The sequence below is a fragment of the Brettanomyces bruxellensis genome, chromosome 8 (genome assembly GCF_011074885.1).
Source record: "Brettanomyces bruxellensis chromosome 8, complete sequence".
Lineage (NCBI taxonomy): Eukaryota > Fungi > Ascomycota > Pichiomycetes > Pichiales > Pichiaceae > Brettanomyces > Brettanomyces bruxellensis.
In genome coordinates, this window is record NC_054689.1 from 967,814 (window position 1) to 989,648 (window position 21,835).

General features: G+C 47.5%; 10 protein-coding genes across 10 annotated transcripts; 2 read left to right on the plus strand and 8 right to left on the minus strand.

Annotated features, from left to right (window-relative positions):
• Positions 1-55: 55 nt before the first annotated feature.
• FAS2 (3-oxoacyl-[acyl-carrier-protein] synthase) lies at positions 56-5,788 on the minus strand (the record flags this gene model as incomplete). Its single annotated transcript, XM_041279175.1, has 1 exon — positions 56-5,788. One exon carries the CDS (start codon positions 5,786-5,788, stop codon positions 56-58), a length of 5,733 nt encoding a protein of 1,910 aa, XP_041137389.1.
• Positions 5,789-6,427: 639 nt separating this feature from the next.
• Positions 6,428-7,186, minus strand: FTR1_1 (high-affinity iron permease; the record flags this gene model as incomplete). Its single annotated transcript, XM_041279176.1, has 1 exon — positions 6,428-7,186. The coding sequence occupies one exon, from the start codon at positions 7,184-7,186 to the stop codon at positions 6,428-6,430; it is 759 nt and encodes a 252-aa protein (XP_041137390.1).
• A 29-nt stretch (positions 7,187-7,215) lies between these two features.
• Positions 7,216-7,620, minus strand: BRETT_000612 (uncharacterized protein; the record flags this gene model as incomplete). The annotated part of the gene is made up of 1 exon (XM_041279177.1): positions 7,216-7,620. One exon carries the CDS (start codon positions 7,618-7,620, stop codon positions 7,216-7,218), a length of 405 nt encoding a protein of 134 aa, XP_041137391.1.
• Positions 7,621-8,942: 1,322 nt separating this feature from the next.
• BRETT_000613 (uncharacterized protein) lies at positions 8,943-10,013 on the plus strand (the record flags this gene model as incomplete). Its single annotated transcript, XM_041279178.1, has 1 exon — positions 8,943-10,013. The coding sequence occupies one exon, from the start codon at positions 8,943-8,945 to the stop codon at positions 10,011-10,013; it is 1,071 nt and encodes a 356-aa protein (XP_041137392.1).
• Positions 10,014-10,975: 962 nt separating this feature from the next.
• Positions 10,976-12,535, minus strand: BRETT_000614 (uncharacterized protein; the record flags this gene model as incomplete). Its single annotated transcript, XM_041279179.1, has 1 exon — positions 10,976-12,535. One exon carries the CDS (start codon positions 12,533-12,535, stop codon positions 10,976-10,978), a length of 1,560 nt encoding a protein of 519 aa, XP_041137393.1.
• An 805-nt stretch (positions 12,536-13,340) lies between these two features.
• On the minus strand, positions 13,341-13,976 carry BRETT_000615 (uncharacterized protein; the record flags this gene model as incomplete). The annotated part of the gene is made up of 1 exon (XM_041279180.1): positions 13,341-13,976. The coding sequence occupies one exon, from the start codon at positions 13,974-13,976 to the stop codon at positions 13,341-13,343; it is 636 nt and encodes a 211-aa protein (XP_041137394.1).
• Positions 13,977-14,494: 518 nt separating this feature from the next.
• BRETT_000616 (uncharacterized protein) lies at positions 14,495-15,412 on the plus strand (the record flags this gene model as incomplete). Its single annotated transcript, XM_041279181.1, has 1 exon — positions 14,495-15,412. The coding sequence occupies one exon, from the start codon at positions 14,495-14,497 to the stop codon at positions 15,410-15,412; it is 918 nt and encodes a 305-aa protein (XP_041137395.1).
• Positions 15,413-15,967: 555 nt separating this feature from the next.
• Positions 15,968-18,307, minus strand: BRETT_000617 (uncharacterized protein; the record flags this gene model as incomplete). Its single annotated transcript, XM_041279182.1, has 1 exon — positions 15,968-18,307. The coding sequence occupies one exon, from the start codon at positions 18,305-18,307 to the stop codon at positions 15,968-15,970; it is 2,340 nt and encodes a 779-aa protein (XP_041137396.1).
• Positions 18,308-19,025: 718 nt separating this feature from the next.
• Positions 19,026-20,006, minus strand: BRETT_000618 (uncharacterized protein; the record flags this gene model as incomplete). Its single annotated transcript, XM_041279183.1, has 2 exons — positions 19,026-19,865; positions 19,932-20,006. 2 exons carry the CDS (start codon positions 20,004-20,006, stop codon positions 19,026-19,028), a joined length of 915 nt encoding a protein of 304 aa, XP_041137397.1.
• Positions 20,007-20,688: 682 nt separating this feature from the next.
• MOB11 (Maintenance of ploidy protein mob1) lies at positions 20,689-21,462 on the minus strand (the record flags this gene model as incomplete). The annotated part of the gene is made up of 1 exon (XM_041279184.1): positions 20,689-21,462. The coding sequence occupies one exon, from the start codon at positions 21,460-21,462 to the stop codon at positions 20,689-20,691; it is 774 nt and encodes a 257-aa protein (XP_041137398.1).
• Between the last annotated feature and the right edge of the window lie 373 nt (positions 21,463-21,835).

Sequence of the window (21,835 nt, forward strand, 5' to 3'; positions counted from 1 at the left end):
CTCAATATATTCAATACACACAAAATACTCAGATGCTCAGGATACACCCAATGAATCAATCAGAGATAGCAACGGCCAACGACTGCATGTCATCGTGCGAGATAGACACCTTTACATTCCTAATGCTGCTCTCCTTGGCAGCCACCTTGGCAGAGCCAGTCAAGTTGACAACGGGAGCACCGTTGGCATCAGCAAGAACCTCGATATCCTTCAAAGCAGCAGCAGCCCCGTGTCCCGCGGTGTTCAACGCCTTGAACACGGCCTCCTTGGCAGACCAGCGGCCCGCGAAAGAGGCCCTTGGGTCAGGGGCAGCCTCGCAGTAGGCGATCTCGGCCGGGGTGAAGTTGCGTTCGATGAACAGGCGACTGTCAGTGTTGATGGCGGAAATCATCTCGACATCAACGCCGACACCGGCACTGGGATGTGCACCGCGAGCCTGGAGCAGGTCCGAGAGCATTCCAGCAGTCTTGGTGGCAGTGGAAGAGACGTACATGCTGCTTTTCTGCAAGGCATCGTCGTCGAAGCTGTAGTGGTCCTGGTTGTCCTGGGAAACACGGGCCAAGGGGTCCAAGTAGACCTGCTGCTCCTGGGAGTCGGTGTAAGGAGGATGGGCCTTGGCGACAAACATGTTGTTGTGGAGCAGGGCGTTCTGCATGTAGGAGTAGGACTTCTTGTGGCGGCGGGCGACCTTGTAGGAGTACTCGTCATACTGGGAGCGGGACAAAGCGGCAAACAAGTAGTCTGAGTTGACGACGACGGCCTGGGCACCTTTCTGGCCAAAGCCGAAGGAGGTGACGGATACGGCCTTGATTCCGTCGGTCTGGATGGACCGAGAGGGGAAAAGAACGAACTTGTAGTTTTCGAGCTGCTTGTCGATGTTGTCGGCGTTGCGGTTGCCCGGCACGAGTCCCGTCTGCATGATCTGGAGGGCCCCGTTGAGCATCCAGGCCCCGGCTGCACCCTTGGGGTGGCCCGTGAGGTACTTCTGGAAGACTCCGTAGACGGCATTGCCGGGGGTCCGGCCCAGGTGCTGCATCATGCGGTCGATGGTCTCGGACTCGTTCTTGTCGTTGGCCTTGGTGGACGTGCCGTGGAACGAGCACACGCCCAAGTCGTCGATAGTCAAGCCGAAGGTGGCTAGGGCACCCCGGAGTGGGGAGATCCGCGGGTCGTCCTTCCAGAACTCGTTGCCGTACTGCCTCTGGGCATCCTTGATCTGCCGGGCGGCCTCTCTCTGCAACTCCTCGGTTCGCTCCGCGAGGTACCGGGCCACATCGGAGGGTGCTTCGTGCTTGGCACCGGCCTCCAGCTCGCGTAGCTCGTCCTCGTACCACTCTTTGATCTGCTTTCTCCTGCGGCGGATCTGCCGGGACCGGTACTTGATGTCCAGCTGCGGTGACCGGTACTGCAAGTCGCCGTGGTACTCGCGGGCCGTGGTCAAGATACCCTGGCCAGGGGCGGGCACGGACCGGCCGATCTTGTCGGAGGCCGTGGACGACATGGCCACAATGCCGTATATAGGCACACCCATCCGGATGGCCAAGGAGGCGGTCATCAAGACCTCGATTCCGGAACCCTGGGACTCCATGAACCCGTTCCTGGTGGTCGTGGCAGGCCGAGACATCTCGGCAGGTGTCCGGCCGTGCTCAAACTCCTCGACGGCGTTGGACGTGGCCTTCATATTGGCAAACTCGTAGGAGCCCTCCTCGCCAAAGTCGTCGGCACCGCCCACGAGCACGATCTTGGCCTTGCCCGAGAGAATGGTCTCGACACCGGCATCGACGGACTCGATGGCCGTGGCACAGGCCCCCACTGGGGTCTTGATGGGGCCCGAGGACGAGAGCAAGAGCATGTTGACCCAGGCGGCCACCGTGTTGATGAACGACTCCTGGAGAATGTCGTTCTGCACGGGGATGTCCTTGTACCGGGCCTTGAACATTCCCCGGAGGGCCGTGACACCGCCCATGCCCGATCCCGTGCAGTTTCCCACCTCAGACACGTGCACGTACCGGTAGAACTCGTACGGATCGGTGATTCCGGCACTGAGAAGCGCCTCGACGGTGGCCACGAGCACAAACAAGGTGAGCGGGTCGACCTGGTCGACGATATCGGCCGGGATGCCGTACTTCTTAGGGTCCCAGCCCGTGGGGATCTGGCCGGCCACCAGGCGGTCGAACCGGAGGGCCTTGGGAACAAACAACCGGGCCCCCTTCAACAGCCGGACCGAGTACTCCTCTCCAGACTCGTCCAGGGCGAAGATCTCCACTTTGTCGCCGTGCTGCAACCGGAACTGCCGGGCAGTCTCGCCGTCAGACACAAACGGCTCCAAGTCCTGCTGGATGATCACCTCCTGCAGGAACTCCTTCTTGTTCGGGTCGTAGCCGTCGAACAACTCCGGCTCGATCAGCCGGATGCCGCAGTGGGCCAAGATCTGCTTCTCGTACCTCTTCTTGATGTCCAGATCTGCCACGGGTTGCCCGGTCTTCGCATCCACCCACCCGGTGTACTGCCGGCCCTTGATCCGCCCGTTGAAGTACCGGATGAAGCCCATGATCCACGCCATCTCCACGCATCCCTCGAGCGAGAACTCCCCCTCGGCCTCCATCTCCCACCGGGTCCGCGAGTTGCCCCAGGGGCCCACCTCCGAGAACCCGGTCACCACCACCACGCGGTCCAGGTCTAGCATGCCCTCCAACTCGGGGGCCTTCGCTTTGAGCTGGTCGTACGGCTTCAACTCTGGGAACTCGAACCGCATGTTGGCCTTCGGCTGCACCCGGGAAGGGTTGAACGGTGCATCTGCCTGCTCACCACTCACGCACTTGTAGTCCAGGGCCGTCTCGATGCTCACGGCCCGCCGAACGTCCGACGTGCTGCCGATCTCAGCCCGGAGCCGGTTCGTGTACTCACGCAAGTTGGTCACGAACTGCAACCCGCCGTTTAAGTCTGCCATCACGGGCGATTTCTCGGTCATCACCTTGATCCGAGGGGACAGCAACCCGAGCAAGTTGAAGCCCATCTCACGCTGCGAGAAGGTCCGCACACCGAGTTTCTCGATTCCCTCGGAAATCACGTTGTTGCCAGACATGAGCCCCGTGCCCCTGGTCCAGCCAATCACAGCCCCGCAGATCGTCAGGTACGACGACCAGCTCTCGGAGTGCCACCGGTTGAAAAGCGTCTCCAAGGCCAACTTCGACTCCGAGTACATGCCGTCGGACCCAAACGTGCCGTGGTTCGGAGACAGCGGGAGGATCACCTCGGCCGGCCGGGTCTCGATCTGCCGGGCCCGCTTCGCCTTCACCACCTCGCCCAACAGCCGGAGCAAGTTCGTCAACATGATCCGGTGGGCCAACTCCGACTTCGACTCGAGCGAGTCCAGCTCGATGCCCATCTCCGGGATCGCCGCGAACGGAACCACGAAGTCGAGGTCCCAGCCTAGGCCGCCCTTCTTCGGGTCGTCGTAGATGTACTCGACGATCGACCGGAGGTCCTGGACCGATGCCTGGTTGAATGGAACAAGCACCAACGTCGATCCGGCCGCCCCATACCGTGCATAGATGTCCTGGTAGTACTCTGCCGCCTCCTTCGAGTACTTCGACGTCGTGGCAACCACCTTCGCACCTCCAGAGAGGAGGCCCTGCAGGACCTGAACGCCGATCGAGCCCTTGCCGGCACCCACCACGAGGGCACACTTGCCCGCGAAGCTCACCCCGTTCACCGCCGCGTTCTCCAGCTCGTCCAAGTACTTTTCCGTGCCTGCCCGGTCGTAACTCCACTCCCCGTACTTGTTTTTCCGCCGGAGGTGCAAGAATGGGATTGTCTCCGGTGGGATTGTTGCCGAGACGTGCCTCTTGATCTCCGAGTACTCTTTCAACGATGCGATTTCCGACGTGTCGTCTGCACTGCTCAACTCTGCTTCCTCTCCTTCTCCTTCATCTCCGCCTTCCTCCACTCCGCTCCCCAAAACGTCCTGGGCCGACTTCAACACCTCAATCTCCGTGTTGCTATCCACGAAGTCAATCAACCGCTTGTACATCTTCTCGAACTCGAGCTTCGACTGGCCCGATGCCTGCTTCGAGATCGCCTTGTAAACCCGCACAAGGTCCTCCTGGATCGAGTGGTACGACCGGTCCTTGGTCATGGCCCCGCCCTGGGCCATCTCATGCACGTACTGCTCGAATTTCCGGCACCCTTCCTTCGGAACCTCCGCGTACTGCACGTTCCCCCGCTCGTCGATCGTCGTTTTCGGTCCCGTCGGCCTCGAAACGTCCTTGTACACCGGCTGGTGGCCCAACACCTCCCGGCAGTTGTCCGTCAACTGCTGGCCGAGCCGCTTGGCCAGCTCGTAGGTCTCTCCTCTCTCAACAGGGGTGTGGTCAATGTGGTACTGCATGAACTCGATCAACGTCGGGTTGGCCCGGTTCATGATTTGGATGCACTGCCGGACCGTTTCCCGATCCACAGTCCGCAAGTTGCCAAAGATGATATCGTAGTACATCGAGAGGGCATCCTGCCGGGCCCAGTTCCAGTACGAGTCGTACACCCGGGCCTTCAACCTCGAGAAGGCCGGTTTGATGCCACTAGCGTAGTACTCGCCGTGCTCCTCGGCCCACAAGTCCAACTGGGCTTGCAACACTGCCGTGGCCTCCTTCTGCTTCACCAGGGACCGGTCCCCCTTGGTGAGATCCATCTTCAAGTACCGGGCCAACGTCTCCAACTGCTGCCGGGCCAGTTTCCGGCTGCCCGCCGTCAACTTCTCCATCGCCGCCGCGTCCACCACGGGGGCCGCCCCAGCTCCACCGGGCGCCCCGGTACCGGCTCCCGCCTGGGCCTGCGTGAGATCCACGCCAGCCCGGGCCGCGTACCGCGTAACCAACCCGTCAAAAAACGCACGGACCTCCGGCTCCCCAGCCAAACGCTGACCGGGCTCCCCGGTAACTGCGTACAATAACACCGCGTCCTGTCGGCCGCCCTGCAACCCCCACCGCGTCTCAAGGTACCGTCTCGTCGCACCAACCGAAAATCCTCCCGGCATCTTCGACGAGATCAACCGTGCAACCAGCGATGACGTCACCTTACCGAATCCACCCGCAAACGTCTCCTGCAACGTGTCGCAGAGCTCCTGCAGCGGCATATCCTCGGGCTTCTCCGGCAGGTTGCCCAGCTCCTTGCCCAACTCTCCCACAATCTCGTTCTGCACCGTCGACTTTCCACCCACCAAGTCCTTGATCGTTTTGTCCATTGGAACCTCGTCGATCGACTTCTTCAACTTGTGGGCCACGATAGCCTTCACGACGATCTCTGCTTTGATTGGTTCGTCTGGGATCTGCGAGGTGGCCGAGGAAGGAGTAGCAGTAGCAGGAATTGCAGCAGGAACTGCTTTCTCTGCTTTCTCTACTTTCTCTACCTTCACCTTCTCCACTTTCTTCACCTTCTTTCCCTCCTTCATCTTCTTTCCCTTCTTGCCTGCCCGGGCTGCTGCCTTCTTGCCCTCCTCCTCAAGCTCGGCTGCATCCGGAGTGTAGTAGATGTCGCTGTTGTCCTTCGAGTAGCAAAGAACCTGTCTCTGGAGAGACAATGCTGCATCATACGACTCGTACTTGTTCTTGATCGTCTTCAATGCCATGTGGCACAAGATTGGCGATGGTCCAATCTCAACGATCCTCTCAGTTTTGTACTCCTTCAAGAATACATCCTGAGTTTCAATCCACTTGACTGGTGACGCAAATTGGTATGCCAACAACTCTGTAAGAAGAGTGTGTGACAACTCCTGTTCAATTTCTGGCTTCATATTGTTTGTTTGCTTTGCTTATTGCTTACTTTGCTCACTTTACTCACTTTTCATACTTTCCTCATCTCCCTCTTCTCACTCCCTGAAATTCCTTCCAACAGCACATGCCGCACTTCAAATACCCCGTACTGCGAGATCTGAAAAAATTCCACTCTGCCAAATTCTGCTTCGCGAACAATGCATTTTCGATTTTTTGGCCATGTTGACTTTTTTTGTTGAGCACATACGCGATGCGATCGATCCCATCGTATGTGTGCCTTCCTCCCCTATGTTGGGACGTCGATCGGCGCGTCTGTACTTACCCAACACGCTTGCCCCTATCAGACATCTTTTAAGTTATCTTTGGGGCTCCTGTTCAACAGCTAGAATCTGCACAGCCCTGGCTTCTATCCCAAACCGGTTGCAACTGCATTACTTATTTTCTCCGTAGTTAAATGGGCTTTGCATAGACATTGTTGAGAAACTGCGAAAAGAGTAAATGCTGTGTACACCAAGCAGAAGCAAAGTTCAATAGCACTATCCTCAAGCATTTACCAGAAGTCAAAAGTGATTAATTAAAAGAGCATCTTGAAGCAGGCTGTGTTCAAGCTACTACTAAAAATAATCTTAATAAATACAATAAATACAATAAATACAACCTCAATCATTCGAAACCCTCACCGACTCTGTGAAATTGTCCCGTTTCACCCGCTCCAGATTCTCCAGCTCAATACTCTGGGTTGCAACCGGTGCACTACCCTCATCTCCAGCCTCCTCCCGGAGTCTCAATTCTGCATCGAGAACAAGCTGTTGCTGCTGCTCAACACTTAGCTCCTTATTCTTCTTACCCTTAATGTAGTACAACGGGTTGAGCTGGCGGAACTTCACGTTTCTTAAAAGTGGAATGTGGCCACGCGTCTCGTCATAGTACATGAAGTAAAGAACAACCATCAGCGTCAACCAGTAGAGGTTGTAAGAAAGAACAGAGCCGTAGGTTGCAGAGTTCTGCCACCCGAGGAGAGCATTAAACACATCCCAACCGTTGTCAGTCTGCGGGTTGCAACAATTCACGTGCCACACAGATCGCCTGATATCGTAAGTGCCCGGGCCAGAGCCATTTTCGGATGCATCTCCACCCGTTTTCTGGTTGTAGGCATAGTTTTCGAAGAACCACACACCCCTGGAGAAAAGACCGGCGGAAATCAAGTAGAGAATGGCCGTGGAGATGCACAAAAAGACCTGGAGCGAGACACGTGACCCACCGTAGTACATAAAGACTCCAACAGCAACACCAGCAATTAACCCACACACAACGGGAAGAGGAATTGATTTAGCCGAGGCTCCAATCCCCACTCCACCGACAAAAACAACGGCTTCCATTCCTTCACGCAAAGTTGTAATGAACGGGAGAACGAACATCGAGTATTTCTTCAAAATGTAGCTGCACTTCAACCGGTCGACCTCTTGCTTGGCGGCTTGGCAAGAGCCTTGGCAATCTTAATCCGCCATTTGCTCTGCATCTTGTTGATCCGAAGCATCGAGATTCCCATCACCGATATCAAGGCGGTTGCAATAATGCAGAATATCCCCTCCCAGAGATCTTCCGTCGTCGCCCACAAATCCTTGTTGAGCGAGTAATATACACCGATGAATGCACCCCCAATTGCCAAACACACCACTATTCCCGCAATAGAGCCGACCCAAATCTGAACATTCAACTTTCTTCTGATCTTTTTGCTTTTTGCACCCAAGCTCTGCTTCACAAACGCAAGTAACGTTGCTATGATGACAACTGCCTCCAAGGCCTCACGGAGGATCACAAAGAATATCTGCACGTTAAAGATGTCTGCCATGTCCAATCTTATGACCAGATGCTCCAATACCAATCCTATGGTCTGATGGTCTGAGAACAGCACACAAAAAGCCTGCTTTCGAAGAGTCAATGATGTTCAACGGTTACTAAGTTTGACAGGAGCCATGTGTGATGTCTGTGATCATTGCATTTGGAGTTAATCAGCAGTAGAGATTCGATAGACTTGCTCTGTACATATAAAAAAAAAAGGAAAAAAAAAAGCACAATGCAAGAAGTGAAAAATTCACAAATTCAGGGTGCACCGAGAAATATGATAAATTCTAAATTTTATGTCTTCTGCAGATAAACATCAGCAATCGTAATGTGGGGAAGTTTAGTTAAGAATACTTGGTTGCTTGGTTGCTTCGAGAATTTGTATTTAGTACATTAAGAAATGCGCAATCTGAAAGTTGTAACGAATCTGAGGTGCAGTTTGTAATGACATCACACACACATATACATTGTTCCATATCAAGGGTCCTGTGTTAGATTGACATTTCCCGATGTGAGACAAAAAAAAAAAAAATTATAATCGTAAAGACATGATAGAAAGATATGAGGCGCAGTGGATAAAGCGTAGACCGACCCGTCGGTACATTCTCGTTTAGCATTAATTACAGTTCTTACGTAGTGAGAATAAGCCACACGTTTCACCAGAAGGCGCGGCTTATTTTGCATTAATCACATATTAAGTGTTTTAAAAACATGACTAGTCCAAAAATAGGAATGTGGGTATTTCGAAGATACTCCTCATTGGAAATAGCAACCATTTTTATATGAGCATGCATCCCTAGCTTTGCTGGCAGAGGTGCTGCATTAAGTTCAAGTAGATTTGAAAAGGGACAAAAAAATCAATAAATATTATTCCAAGGAGGGAGAAAAATGCAGTAATACAATAAATGCAATAAACAATCAATACAATAAATACTGAAAAGATTCATTAATGCTCAATAATATGGAAAATGGCGAGGGCATTGGAATTCTAAGATTAGCACAGCACCGCACTCCCAGCGATTCTGCTAAGATTCCTTTCGTGCTATTTATTCACTCACAATATTTATTTATTTCACTGATTTTATCGAGAATAAATAATTTTCCCCTATTCTTTTATCCGAATTTTTCTCTCCCCCCCAGAGTGCGTGCGAAGCATTTTTTGTTCTCGAGATATCTGCCTCAGTACAATTAGACGCTGTCTATACCAACAAAGCTGCCCACAATACTGCCCATAATACTGCAAATAAAGCCGCAATAGCGCTCGCTTTGCACCTACTAATCACAGCTACCGGCCCACGGACATTCTAATATTATTCCTTGCACGTCTCGATGAGCTATAACAACAACTATAACAATCCTTACGCAGGTGGATCGCGTAATCCATATGGAGGAGCCAGTTCAGGCAATCCGTATGGTGGAAATGCTGCAAACGGCAACACATATGCAGCAGCTCCAAATACCAATGCAAACAACACGAACAGCTATGCACAGCCCCGGCAATACGGAAATGGGTCAGGCAATCCAAGCAATAACTACCAGAGAAGTGCACAAAACGGCATGAGCAGCCAGAGCAACGCAGCAGGAGCGAACCCATACCAGAATTACGAGTTGCAAGGAGATTCGACGGACTTCTTTTCGCAGATACAGAACTTGAAGGACGATTTGTCGGACTACAACGACTTGATCGACCGGTTGGAGAGGCTCCAGGTGAAATCGTTGAATGCAATTGGATCGGAGGAGATCAGCTCGCTCCAGAACCAGATAGACAGCACGAGTGCCAACCTTGAGGACTTGCAGAAGAACACCATTAGGCCAAAGCTCCAGAAGCTCTACAAGACGTGTGGCAAGGACACGGATAAGCAGAGGCAGGCGGAAAACTTGACTCAGCAGTTCAGAACGGCAATTACCAGACTTGCCAAGATTGAGGATGGATACAACCAGTCAAACATCCAAAAGGCGGTCGACCAGTACCAGATTGTGAACCCACAGGCATCCGAGGACCAGGCCAGGCAGTTTGTCGACCAGGTTGGCAACCAGCAGGTGTTTGATAACGCGATTGCACTTTCAAACAGGAAAGGTGAGGCCATGACAGTCCTCCAGGAGGTCCAGGCTCGGCACCAGGAGGTGCAGCGGACCGAGAAGATGGCCGCAGAGTTGAACCAGCTCTTCTCCGAGTTGCAGAACTTGGTGTTTGAGCAGGATGAGATGTTCGATTTGGCAAACCAGAACATTGACGTTGCCCAGGACAACTTGGAGAGGGGTGATGCAAACGTGATCAAGGCCAGGGACCATGCCAAGAAAGGCCGTAAATGGAGATGGATCCTCTTCTGGATAATTGTGATCATTATACTCGCCATTGTTGGGGGTGTTGTTGGTGGAGTTCTCGGATCGAGGAAGTAGGGGTGAGGCGATCTCTGTTTTTCCTTTTCTTCCTTTTTCTTTTTTATTCTATTTTATTTTATTCCACGTGTACCCTTCTTCTTCTTCTTTGTTACTACTGTTTCTACCATACTATTGTCTCTAGGCTGCTCGGCTGTCCCGTCCTTTAGAAACGCCATGCACCTAGCCTAATTTGTTCTAATCGATGGACGTTACTCTACTTTAATCCTAGCATGTACTGAGTGTAGAATAGTGATTTAGTCCCAGAAAGGTATGGGTACAACCTAACCGGGGTGGAGTTATTCTGGCAGTGCACGAGGCACCGCACTTTTTCTCCCAACACTAAAGTATTCTGTTAAACCACAGTAGACAGCCATCAAAAGACGGCATTGGATTAGACCAGAAGGCAAAAAGCGTTGGGTATGCTTCAAGGCTGATCGTGCTGCCTACACCTCAATACCTCGAGGGGGGAGCAGTACGATTGCCTAAAAGGATGGAGAGCGAAGGAGGGAAAAAGGTGGAAGGAAAAGGAAGTTGTATATCTGGAGAGAAGAAGTAAGTAGAAAAGTGCAACCTTATATACCGAGGAAAATTTTTTCGCGAGGTTCTCTTCGCGATTGGTATTTCGAAAATGCTATTTTTCATGTTCTTTGGCCTGCCTTTGATAATGTATCAAGGGATTTAGCGTATGTCAGAATGTCATAATAGCATCCTTAATAATTATCTAATAATTATCTAATAATTATCTAATAACTATCTCATAATATCTCTAATGGCTATCTCATAAATATCTAATAGCTATCTAATAATATCTCTATTAACATTTCTGATAACATCTAATAACTTCCGTAATAACTTATTTAACTTCTCTCTCTATCCTCTCCTATTTCATCACTCCACCCACTCTACACACGTAAATATCACCTCATTACATTATACAAAAACAGTTAAACTAAAACACAAAAGTAAACCCAAGCGAACCCTCATTTAGGACTCTGCGGAACCTCACCACCAACCCCAGCGTCGGCAGACTCGGCCGACTCCGTGGAAGACACACTTGCAACTTCCTGCAACTCCTGATCCTGCTCTGCTTTGCTGACCATCAAACCAGTAACCTCACTCACAACATTGTACCAGGTAAGAAACTCCTCACTAGACGAGGCCCGGAAAGAGTAAGTTCTCTTGCGAACGGCGAGCAAGTTGGTCTGGTCCTTGCCCCGGATGTTGAACTTGAACTTGTGCTCATGCTTCGACTTGGAAAGCAAGCAATCCGGAAGATACAAAACCACCGAAGGTGATGACGTGTCCAAGGAGCCTGTCGAAAACTCCAACAAGTACTTGGACTGCGTGATCACATAGTAGTACGAGCTGTACTTCTTCTTGAGCTGGCCCTCTTTTCTCAAGAGGTTTCCCTCTAAAATTGGCACCGTCGAAGAGTCATCCCGGCCGGCAAACTGAACCTTTTCGTAGTTTCTCTTCAACAAATTCCCGTGGTGTCCACTGGATGGTTTTGCCAACGCACTCAACGAGGACGGAGCAGCGGAAACAACATCGCTCACCTCCGGGTCGTCCGTGGACCGCGAAACCACAAGAAAATCGCTGTTCTTCGAGATGAAGTTGTGCCACTCGTTCTCGCTTGACACAGCCTTGAACACGCTGTCCGCCTTCTGGAAGGCCTCTGATTTAGAGGCGTAGTAGCCGCAGACCATCGAGGTCAACGTGCTGAAAGTCTGCTTAAGAACGGACAGGATTTGTGCTTCCAACGTCTTGAGTGCACGCTCATTGTTCTCGAGAAAGTCCACGTAATCGTTTTCTCTCTGCACCTGGGCAACTGCGTCTTTCATCAGTGCTCTTTTGAGGAGATACGGGTCACGCCTGTAGTCAGTGCGGGAATCATTCGCGTTAAATAGCCCAATTGCCCCGTGCAACCTCGTCACGTCTTTTGTGGAGCTCTCCCTGCACTTTGCAACCCCCTTGGAGTGTTTCGAAGAAACAGATGCAAAGTCTTTCTTCCGGGCCTCAACCTCCGCGTATAGAGTTTTAAGCCGTGGAAGAATGTCGTCCTTGATCTGCGTCTGGAGCTTTAACGTAGTGTTGTACAATGACGTGACATTTCTTCTCAACGAGTAAACAAACACGTTCAAGTCCACCTCGCCCGCCTCAGACACACTCAAAGCCTCATCCTCGTTTTCCGGGCTCGGAGACACTGCCCTCGACTCCGCTGCCCCGGCAGTACTGTTCGCCTGGGCAGAACCACTCACCGCCGAGTCTGAGCTTGCCTCAAAGTTCGGCAACTCCTTGCTCAACGTGTTCTTTGTCAATTCATCCGTGAGCTTCACATTGCTGCTTGCAATCTTCAAGTAGCTTTCTGCAAAACGCTGCACTGCCGTGATCAACTTGAGGTACTTGTCGTATCTGGCCGTGACAATGCTTGTAGAATCTGGGATATTTGGCTTCAAAAGATCATCTGATGCCCCTTCCAATTTTTTTGATAGCGGGGTGGCATTCCTTGTGCCCGGGCTCGATGTAGAACTTGAGGCCATTTCAATTAAAGCACTGCCAGTTCAAATTTCTAAACACTAAGTAGTATCAGTCGCAATTACAAAATTACTTGTTTAATGCTCAAAAGTCTGTCCCCTGCGTCTCAGACAATTGCGCCTGTATTTATACATTTTGAAACTTCTGCCCAATTTCGTAATTGCAGGTCGTTTCTTTGTGTGTCTCGTTTTTCTCGCTCCTCCCCGATACCCTTTTAGTCCCCATTTTTTTTTTTTTTTTTTTTTTTTTTTTTTTTTTTATGCTGCATTATTTTTGGTCTTTTCATTTGTTGTTTTCTTGCTGTTGGCCCTTAAGCCGCACTCATCATTTCTTTATCTATTTCCTTGACTCGAGAATCGTATGTTCAGCCGTTGGATTTTATCCCATACAGCCAGCCAAACATTTTCCTACTTTTCAATATGCTTTTGCAATCACTTCAGTTGGTTTTGATTTTCATTTTAAATAAATTTAAGCCACACAAATACTCATATTCTGTGCCATAAACAGCCCATGCTAATCTCATTTACCACCCCATCATCACATCCTTACACTTGCAGTTACTTACTCGAAGAAAATATGCATACGATCTTTTTTTTTTTTTTTTTTTTTTTTTTTGAGAAACCATTGCTAGTTTCGGACAATCCTTACATGATTTCATCCGAGCTGCATTTAATAAGCTAAAACATAGTCTTCCCTGAGCGCATTACCTATTTGGGTATCACGACAAGCCATTTTAATATTTCTTGCTCTCAGAAACACCTTTTTGTGCGCATCCTTACTAAGTAAGTCGCATTCTATTATCTCATCTCTTCAAGTGCTCTCAGTCTTTGCCGTACCTCTTTGGGCTTCAAGAAACATGCCCTTGAATTTCTTCATAAGCTTGTCATAATTTCTCAAACTTGTACTTTTGTGTTCGTGCTTTTCTTCAATCTCCAAATTTTCATCCAAATCATCAAAACTCACGCCCTGCTTCAAACCTTGAATAAAATCATCATTATCATTGGCAGACTCAAGCTCTGTTTCAAGAGTGTCCAGGGCAAACTTCGAAATGTCGTCTCGCCAACATTTTGGAAACGTGATATCGTAAGAATGCCTTGTATTAAGACTATGTAAAGAACTGACCAAACTTGGTGTCTTTTCGGCCTCACTTTTTGTAATGGAAGAGTACGGAATATCAAGCAGTGCGTTGTCATATGGTTGATTGAGTGGCATTAAACTTTCATTCCTTGATTTATTAGAGTCACTCTCCTCTTTCTGGAAATTGCCAGCAGATTTCGCATTATCAATGGTGGCACAAAAAGATCTTTCAAAATCGCTAAGCTGACTGATCTCAGCTAAAGCATCAACATGATCTGAAGCTACTCTTGCATTTCCCCTACGCTTTATTAGTGAAGGGCCCGAGACTTTGATTTCAAAGCTTGTTTCCTGTATGCTTGATTGCGACATATTTCTTATTTCTTGTTTGACAGATTAAAATGTGGAAAGAGTAAAACATAACGAAGATGGATAAAAAAAAAATGCTGTGACTAAATTTTAAGGATTTGGACAAACAAGGAAAAAAAGGTTAAATGAGCAAGCATTTGTCCCTGCCTCAACTTAGTACGAATTAATCAAAGATAAAATAATGCGGACAAAGAAAAATACTAGTCAATGCACATTGATGCTGCTGCTTATCGTATCAAGGGGCGAGAAACAAGACATTATGCCTCTTTAGCAATATGTCGGAATAGAATAAAACGACGTAAAAAAAAAAAAAAAAATATAAATTAAAAAATATTAGATAGAATAGAAAGAAAAATATTCGGATGCAGATAAAATCAAAATTACCGGCTAATACATTTTTACAGGGCCTCCATTTCAGCATGCAAATTTCCGCTGCCCTTATCTTTTATTCTTAGCTCTCTTATCTTTTATTCTTAATCCATTATTTTAACTCTCGGGACTAACTTTGCGAGATCAAAGAAATGTCATACTCATCAGATTCAATGAGAATAAGGAAAACAGCTCTGCTAACCATCGGGCTTCTATTCTTGTTGGGGACATTCATTCTGGCAATTAACGGTCAATCCAGCACTGAATCACTCATAGTACCAAATGATTCCAAAAGCAGCGAACAAGACTCTGGATCTGTGCCGGATGGGCGAGCAGGTGTGCCCGTAGATAGCAAGGAAAAGAGTAATAAGGAAAAAAACGGCAAGTTGAAGACAGTGGTGATATCTTCCGATAAAAATACCGAGCAGAAACCGTTGGAACCCTGCACGGTGAAAAATCAGGCAACAAACCAATTTTTTGATCTCAGGTCTTTGGCAGCCATTAAAAGGATATCAGATGGGAAGACAACAATAGAGCCACAGCCTTGGGTGGCAAAAGGATTTGATTACGGCGGAAATTTCACAATTGGAGTTTGTTCATCTCCAATCACACCAAACACAGAGAAGGATGACGATTTTACAGATGTGTCGAATAAAACAATGGTTGGAGCTTATTTCAGCTCGTCAGAACTACCGGGGAAAGTAGCACTAGGACAAGCATCGAGCGAAATCAAGTTCCGGGGTAGGAAAATGGTGATGGAGTACAAGGATGGAGATTTCTGTCCGGGATCGGACACGAGGAGAAGATCCGCTTTGATGCTATTTACATGTGACCGGACCATCCAGGAAAAGGCAAAAGTTTCATACATTGGATCGGCAGATGACTGCTCGTATTTCTTTGAAGTGAGAACCATTCACGCATGTGGTGCAGCACCTACAAATGAAAGTGTGGGTTTGGTGTGGATTGTCCTTCTTATTGGTGCTGCTGCAGGCATCACCTTCTTTGGAGGCGGAATTCTGTATAAGCTATTTCAAAAGCTTGGTCTTGGGCAGGCTCCAAACCGTTTGTAAAAGGAGTGGAGTGCTGTTATTAGGGAGATACTAAAGATATTCTCAAAAAGGTAGCAGTGCTATTAGAAAGGTAATGCCGAATTCACTCAGCATTACTTTACATTTTGCTTTATTTCATTTTTTTTTTCTCTATGTTTTCAGCCAGCTTCTGCAACCACATCGAGCCTTGTACAAAGCCAAGATATGGCTGTCGGCTTTACTTCCGCATTTGGGGTCATCATGTTACATGATAAATTGTACGGCGTGCTTTCGGGAAGATGTCACTTTAGGTTGATGTGCAGAAGGTGGTCTATCAAAGGATAATATGGGTATACAAGGGACATATTGTGAATCTGCTATGAGCATACTATGAACCTGAAGGAACATACTACGTTCTACGATGAACATACCATATGTCCACTTCGATCACACTCCACCGCACACATATTTAGGCATAATCATATCATATATTATATTTGTTATCTTATTAGTTGCACGCCTAAGTAATTCATTTCTTTCGTTAATCAAGCATAAATGTAGCAAAGCAATCAGGATGAGAACACCAAGCATCGTTGCTCACATACCCCTGGCCCTTTGTAGATCCTTGAGTGCCGAATTTAGCGGAAGTCTGGCCGAATGGGTAATACTATGTCCCAATCCATAATCCCGCAAGGCATTTCTGACACTTCCAACAGAGGAGTTCGAACCAGTTGAAGAAACAGAAGATGCACTTCTTGGTGCAGTCGGAACAACAGAATACCTCCTTTCGTGGTAGGTGATCCCAACCTCGCACACTTTTCTGCTATTCTCCATCTTGCTAGGATCCACTTCGTGGAACCAGTCCTGCTTTTCATCGTATTCATACAACTTCCACTCAACTCCAAATGGACGAGGCTCAAATACATAAACGGCATGTAAAGGAACGTCCAACTCACCCACAGCCTCTCTTTTCAAGTTGAGGAAGTACGCCAATAGGATTCGGCTCACCACACGATGCGTTATCAATAGCATGTGGCTCGTGGACCGCTCCATCTCATTTATTATGGGCTTGAGCCTGTTTATCACATCCAGATACGACTCACCGCCCATTCCCGGGTATCTATACGTCATTTTATCGTTCAATCTGGCTGCAAACTCCTCTGGATACACATCCTGGATCTCTTGGTACGTCATACCGTCAAAATTGCCGCTTCCAAGTTCATCCAAAGCCCGCAACTGCTTGACCTGGTACCGGCTTTCGGGGAAGTACTCAGATGTCTGAACACTCCGCTTCAGCATCGAAGATAACACCTGGAAATCCGGCTCAACAGGTGGCTTTATCTCTCCAGCATCAAGCAAATACTTGTAATGCTCATCATGCAATTCCTTCTGGTACTGCCGCAGTTGCCTCATCCGAAACTCCTTTCTCTTGAAGTCCACAAACTTCACCAAGGCTTGCGAGAATCTTCTTCCTCTCTCAGTCAATGGTGCATCACCACCAATTCGTCCCTTCACATTGTCTGTTGACTCACCATGCCGGGCAATAAAGGTCAGCCGCTTCGAGAGGTTGAAGTTAAGGAAGTAGTATATGATCTGCGAAGGTATGAAGCCCTTGATGTTGCATGCAATCACTTTCCGACCAACATCGATCATCTGGATATATTGGAAATCCTTATTTTGATCCTCCTCCTTGGATATCGTCTCGTACACCTTCTCGTAGTTCTTAAGTCGTCCTCTGAAGTCCTCCAACGCTTTGTTTCTGTCCATTTTCTTGTAGTCCGGTCCGTCCAACTTGAGGTGGATGTTCGTGTCAATAATCACCTTGTCATTGCATATGCTCTCCAAGTATAGCACCTTGAGCTTGCCTTTACTTCTTTCCTTGATGGTGTCAAAGAGCATTTTACGCCGCTTAACCGTGGTATTTGTCGCATCAAACACACCCACACACCCACCTTTCTTCAGCAAGTAGTCCAAAAGATGGTCTAGTGTCTCCTTGGCCCACACTTCCCTTAGATGCACGTTCTTCTCGTTTGATGGCGAGAAGAAGTTCGCATCTTGGGCTGTGGACATAGCCTCTTTCTTTGGCAAATTTTCACCATCTGGCAACGGCTTGCTTGCAGGACCAACCTTCTTTGATCTGGCACGCCTCGTAGAGCCAACATTGAAGATTTTTGATGGAATTTGGAGCCAATTGAGGTATCGAACGAGCTTCTTACTCAAATATGACTTGCCCCGGGCAGGTAATCCGACCAGAACAACCACCAACTTCTCGTTTGTGGATTCAAATTCTCCGTGTGGCGATGATTTCGTCCTTGTCTGGCCAGGAAAGTTGAAACTGGAGCTGTATTGCCGCTCCATAGACGTCTCGGTCTTTTCCGGCCCACACTTCGCAGACGGCGCCGATATGCTCTTATTTCTCATTGTGTTTTCAGCCGTCTCCTTCCTGAGTTCAAGCTCCTGCTTCTTGCCCCTCTTCTTTGAGGATCCAGTGCATTCTTTGTCTTCTGCAGCCTCCCCTTCGCTCAATTCATCATCGCTCAATACTATTGGCGATAAATTCGATGGCGAGCTGTAGCCACTCACAACAGGAGTGTCACTTAGAGGCCTCTTGTTGAAAACTGGAAATTGGACATCTCCTTTGCTCTGCGAATTGTTTTCTGCCCTCAGATTGTACTGCTGAAGCGAATTCCGGAGGCTTCTTATCTCTGCCGACTCATTAAAAGAAGCATCAATAGAATCATCTTCCTCATCTGTCGACTCAATTGCCGATTCCATTTTCTGAGGATAGCGATAAAATACCGAGGGACTAAACTCAGAAAACTGGACATTCTTTGATTTGGAAGATGACTCCAGTGGGGTATTCATATCATGAGATGACGTGGATGCTGATTCATTGGGGCTAATATCTGTATCTTGGTGTGTATTTTCCTCTGGCATTGGTTCGGTACTGTATAAAGCCCAATTCTATAAATGCCAAGTGCGAGCAAAAAGGAAAAAGAGAAGAAAGTGAATGCAGTGGAGGCAATGAAAAGTTAAAATATTCGGAGATGGTAAATATAGATAGGTACGATGATTGACGCAGCTGTCAAAAGAGAGAAAAAAAAGGTATGCGATGAAAAAAAAAAGAACATGCACAAATTAAGCGTTCCCGGATTGTAGACAATTGCAGAAGCAGACAGACCATGACAAAAAATATTTTGGCAAGCATGATATTTACACTACGTCAATACAACGTGTCAATCATTTAGTATGGAAATCCAATTAGGGCGGTGTTGCACGTGATACATGCCTGTGCGTTTTGATAAGGTCTAGGGCCTGTTTAATTTACTTTGAATTGCAAACCAAATGGGAAAGAAAAGAAAGTTATGGTGATTAGATTCTAGATTATGCTGGGAGGGGAACAATAAAACTGCAAAATGACACATTGTGCAGTAGCATAATATTCTGGACTTGGAATTTAGTGACTGAATGAGATAAGGGATTACAGGTTGAACTGGATATGGGATTAAGCATTTAAATATATAATTGCATGATCGAATAAGATTATATCCAAGTACAAGATTTCATCCTTATTACAAAATTACACTCTTAGCACATTTCACATACGAATTTCACCATTGAATTAAATACATTGCATTACACACAACCACCCGGTTCAACCCAACCACCTCAATACATATTCAACAGTTGTAAATGTGGCAGCACTACAAGGAATGGCTCTGACCAATGCGGGCCCAATTCCCCTCCAGAATCCTCTCCACCCTTCCTTCGCAGCAATTTCTTTAACGACTGAACCGATTCGACCACCATACTTGGAATTTGGCCCGAATTGGTCACCCTGAATCCTCGATTTGATTACATCAAGCGGATATGAGGCCAACCACAATATGTCACCTGCAGCAGCTCCAAACAACAACAACCAGGGTGTCGATATTTCTTTTCTTTGCTTATGCTGGATTTGAACCGCCTGCCGCATCATGTATTCATAGCTTAGAAACCACATACCATATGCCTGTGCCTCTCTAAGCAAAGTGATGAATGCTCCTCTGAACAAACCTTTGGCCACACCATCACTTCTGACGATTTTTCGAATAGCATCCCGTGGCCCACGGTAAAGCTTATTTTTGTTGTCTGACTGCACCTGGAGCAATATCCTGATTTGCTCCACAGGTGCCGTAACAGGCGTATTTACTATTCCTGCAACGGCACCTGCTTCAAAGAATTGTGCAAGTGTCAAATCCTTCTGCTTCGGATGCCTTTTAAGAATCTGCCTTTTAGCCTCATAAAACCCGTAGAACTGGATCGAGACACACGCCCCAACACCAAAAAGAGGTGCCAAAGTTCCTTTATAAAATGCAGAGGCACCCTCATTCTTTAGTGTGTTGGTCACTGCCTCAAATGGTGATGAGTACTGACCTGTTTGCATTCTCACCTTTACCAAATCAAACGGCTGCCCAATAAGAACCTGCACCGCCCCACCGGCGAAACCTGCTAGCTGAGATGAATATCAAGATGTTAGTTTAAGCCTTGGTGTGAGCATATGAGAGAGATTCATACTTACTATATCTTTGGCCTTTCTCATGTAGCTTTGATCGACATTAGCCACATCTGCCTTATCATTTCCATCAGAGGACATGATTTAAATCTACAATCTCTACCTGCTTGTCTATGACTAGAATTCGCAATCACTCAAGCAGTGCTGTCAGTATCAGAGGATTACTCTATGTAACGGGTAAGAGAATAAACCACTGAATTGAAAAAAAAAGAAAGAAAAAGGGCATGATTGTAATAAAAAACAAGATTAAATAATTAAGTTTAATCCACAGTTGTGAAGCCAATAATGATCGATTGATAGTGGAACGTAGGACTTATCAAAGTTTATCAGGTGAAAAATATATGCAAGAATCGCGAAAAGTCACGTGCGCAGAAATATACATGTGTTCAATCTATCTGCAATAGATAGATAGTCTCTACAGCCTAGCAAGTTTCGGAAAAAATAACCATGATCACATTGAAGCCTGAAAAAAGTAAAGTGAAAGAAAGAAGAAAGAAACACAGAGTATGTACGAATTGGTGAGACAGATATGAAAAATGTGGAAGGCTAAAGAAACAACAAGAAAAAAAGAAATTAATATGATAAAGAACCCCAGTTAGAAAAGAATACCTTCCGCTTACTAGACGGACACATATCCATGATGAAATAGATATTTTAGTAGATCGACGATTTCGAAGAATGAATGTTTGAAGCAACGGCGAGTCTTGAAAGAAGCTTGTTGAGTACGGTGCTATTTTTTGTCCCTATATCTTCTTGGAATCATTCAGTCGAGTATACCAATCTTCTTTGTATCACCTTGGAGCATTCTGGAGACCAAGTCTCCCATTGGACCGTAATCTTTTGGTTGTAACAGGTGAAATTCACGGCAGAATAGCACGAAATGCTTAAGAGACGTGTTAAGATGTGCCTGGATCCCCAATTCGTTAATTTCGTCGAAGTGATGGCAGTACATGTGTGCATAAACCCTGAAAAGTCTCTTCATGATTGTTTTGACGAGTGCTGGAAACTGTCTGGGAAACGGCACACCCATTTTCGTTGGGAAAACAGACTCGTCATCAAGAAATCCTTGTATCCACGTCATGAGTGCCTCAACATATCCCGGGGCAGACATCGAAACGGGTGGTTTTCTTCGATTCATCGGATCCTGCCATAGATACTCGTATTCTTGAGTAGCAATCATACGAGGACACGTTTTAGGAGAGCAGAACTCCGTAATTGTTCCGTACAACATGTTAATCTGGTTGTAGAAGTTCACCACATTCACTGCAAACCACTCATTGGTATCTTCCCCCTTTGGAAGCTTCACTGCCTGTGCTAAAGCTGATCCTGACCCTAACGTTTGTTCTGCATACTCTCTTATTTCTTTGTGACTGGACACTCGCTTTTGGTTGGGGTCACCTGTTGAGTTTATTGTCTGGTAGTATTCCTGCTGTCTTTTAGATGAAGCCGGACTTAGTTCTGGATTTCTTCTGAATGTTCTTGTTGATCGTATGGTAGGCACAGCCCCTCCATTAAAGTGACTCTGGAAAAACGACATTTTGATAATCTTCTCCTGGTCTCGAGTGGATAGCTGAGATGCTGATTTGGCACGATTGATACTTTGTAAAAGACGCAAAGAATCCAATAAATTGACCTTTGAGTATGAAAAAACCTGTATGTTTAAGTCTGGTCTCAGCGTCTACTGAGAAGCCTGCCTAGCTTTCTCTTTTAGTTTATCAATTTTTTTTATCTTCCCCCTTCAAATTGCGAATTTCTTAATTTCATATATTTATCAATTTCCTTTTACGGCTGAAACGATTTCAATTTCGCTAACTTCCAAGCCTACCATCTACTATTACCAGATAATTATTTTCTTCCCCACACGGATGCTTGCCAATTAGTCGAAGCCTGCCTCCAGACCATAGGCCGAC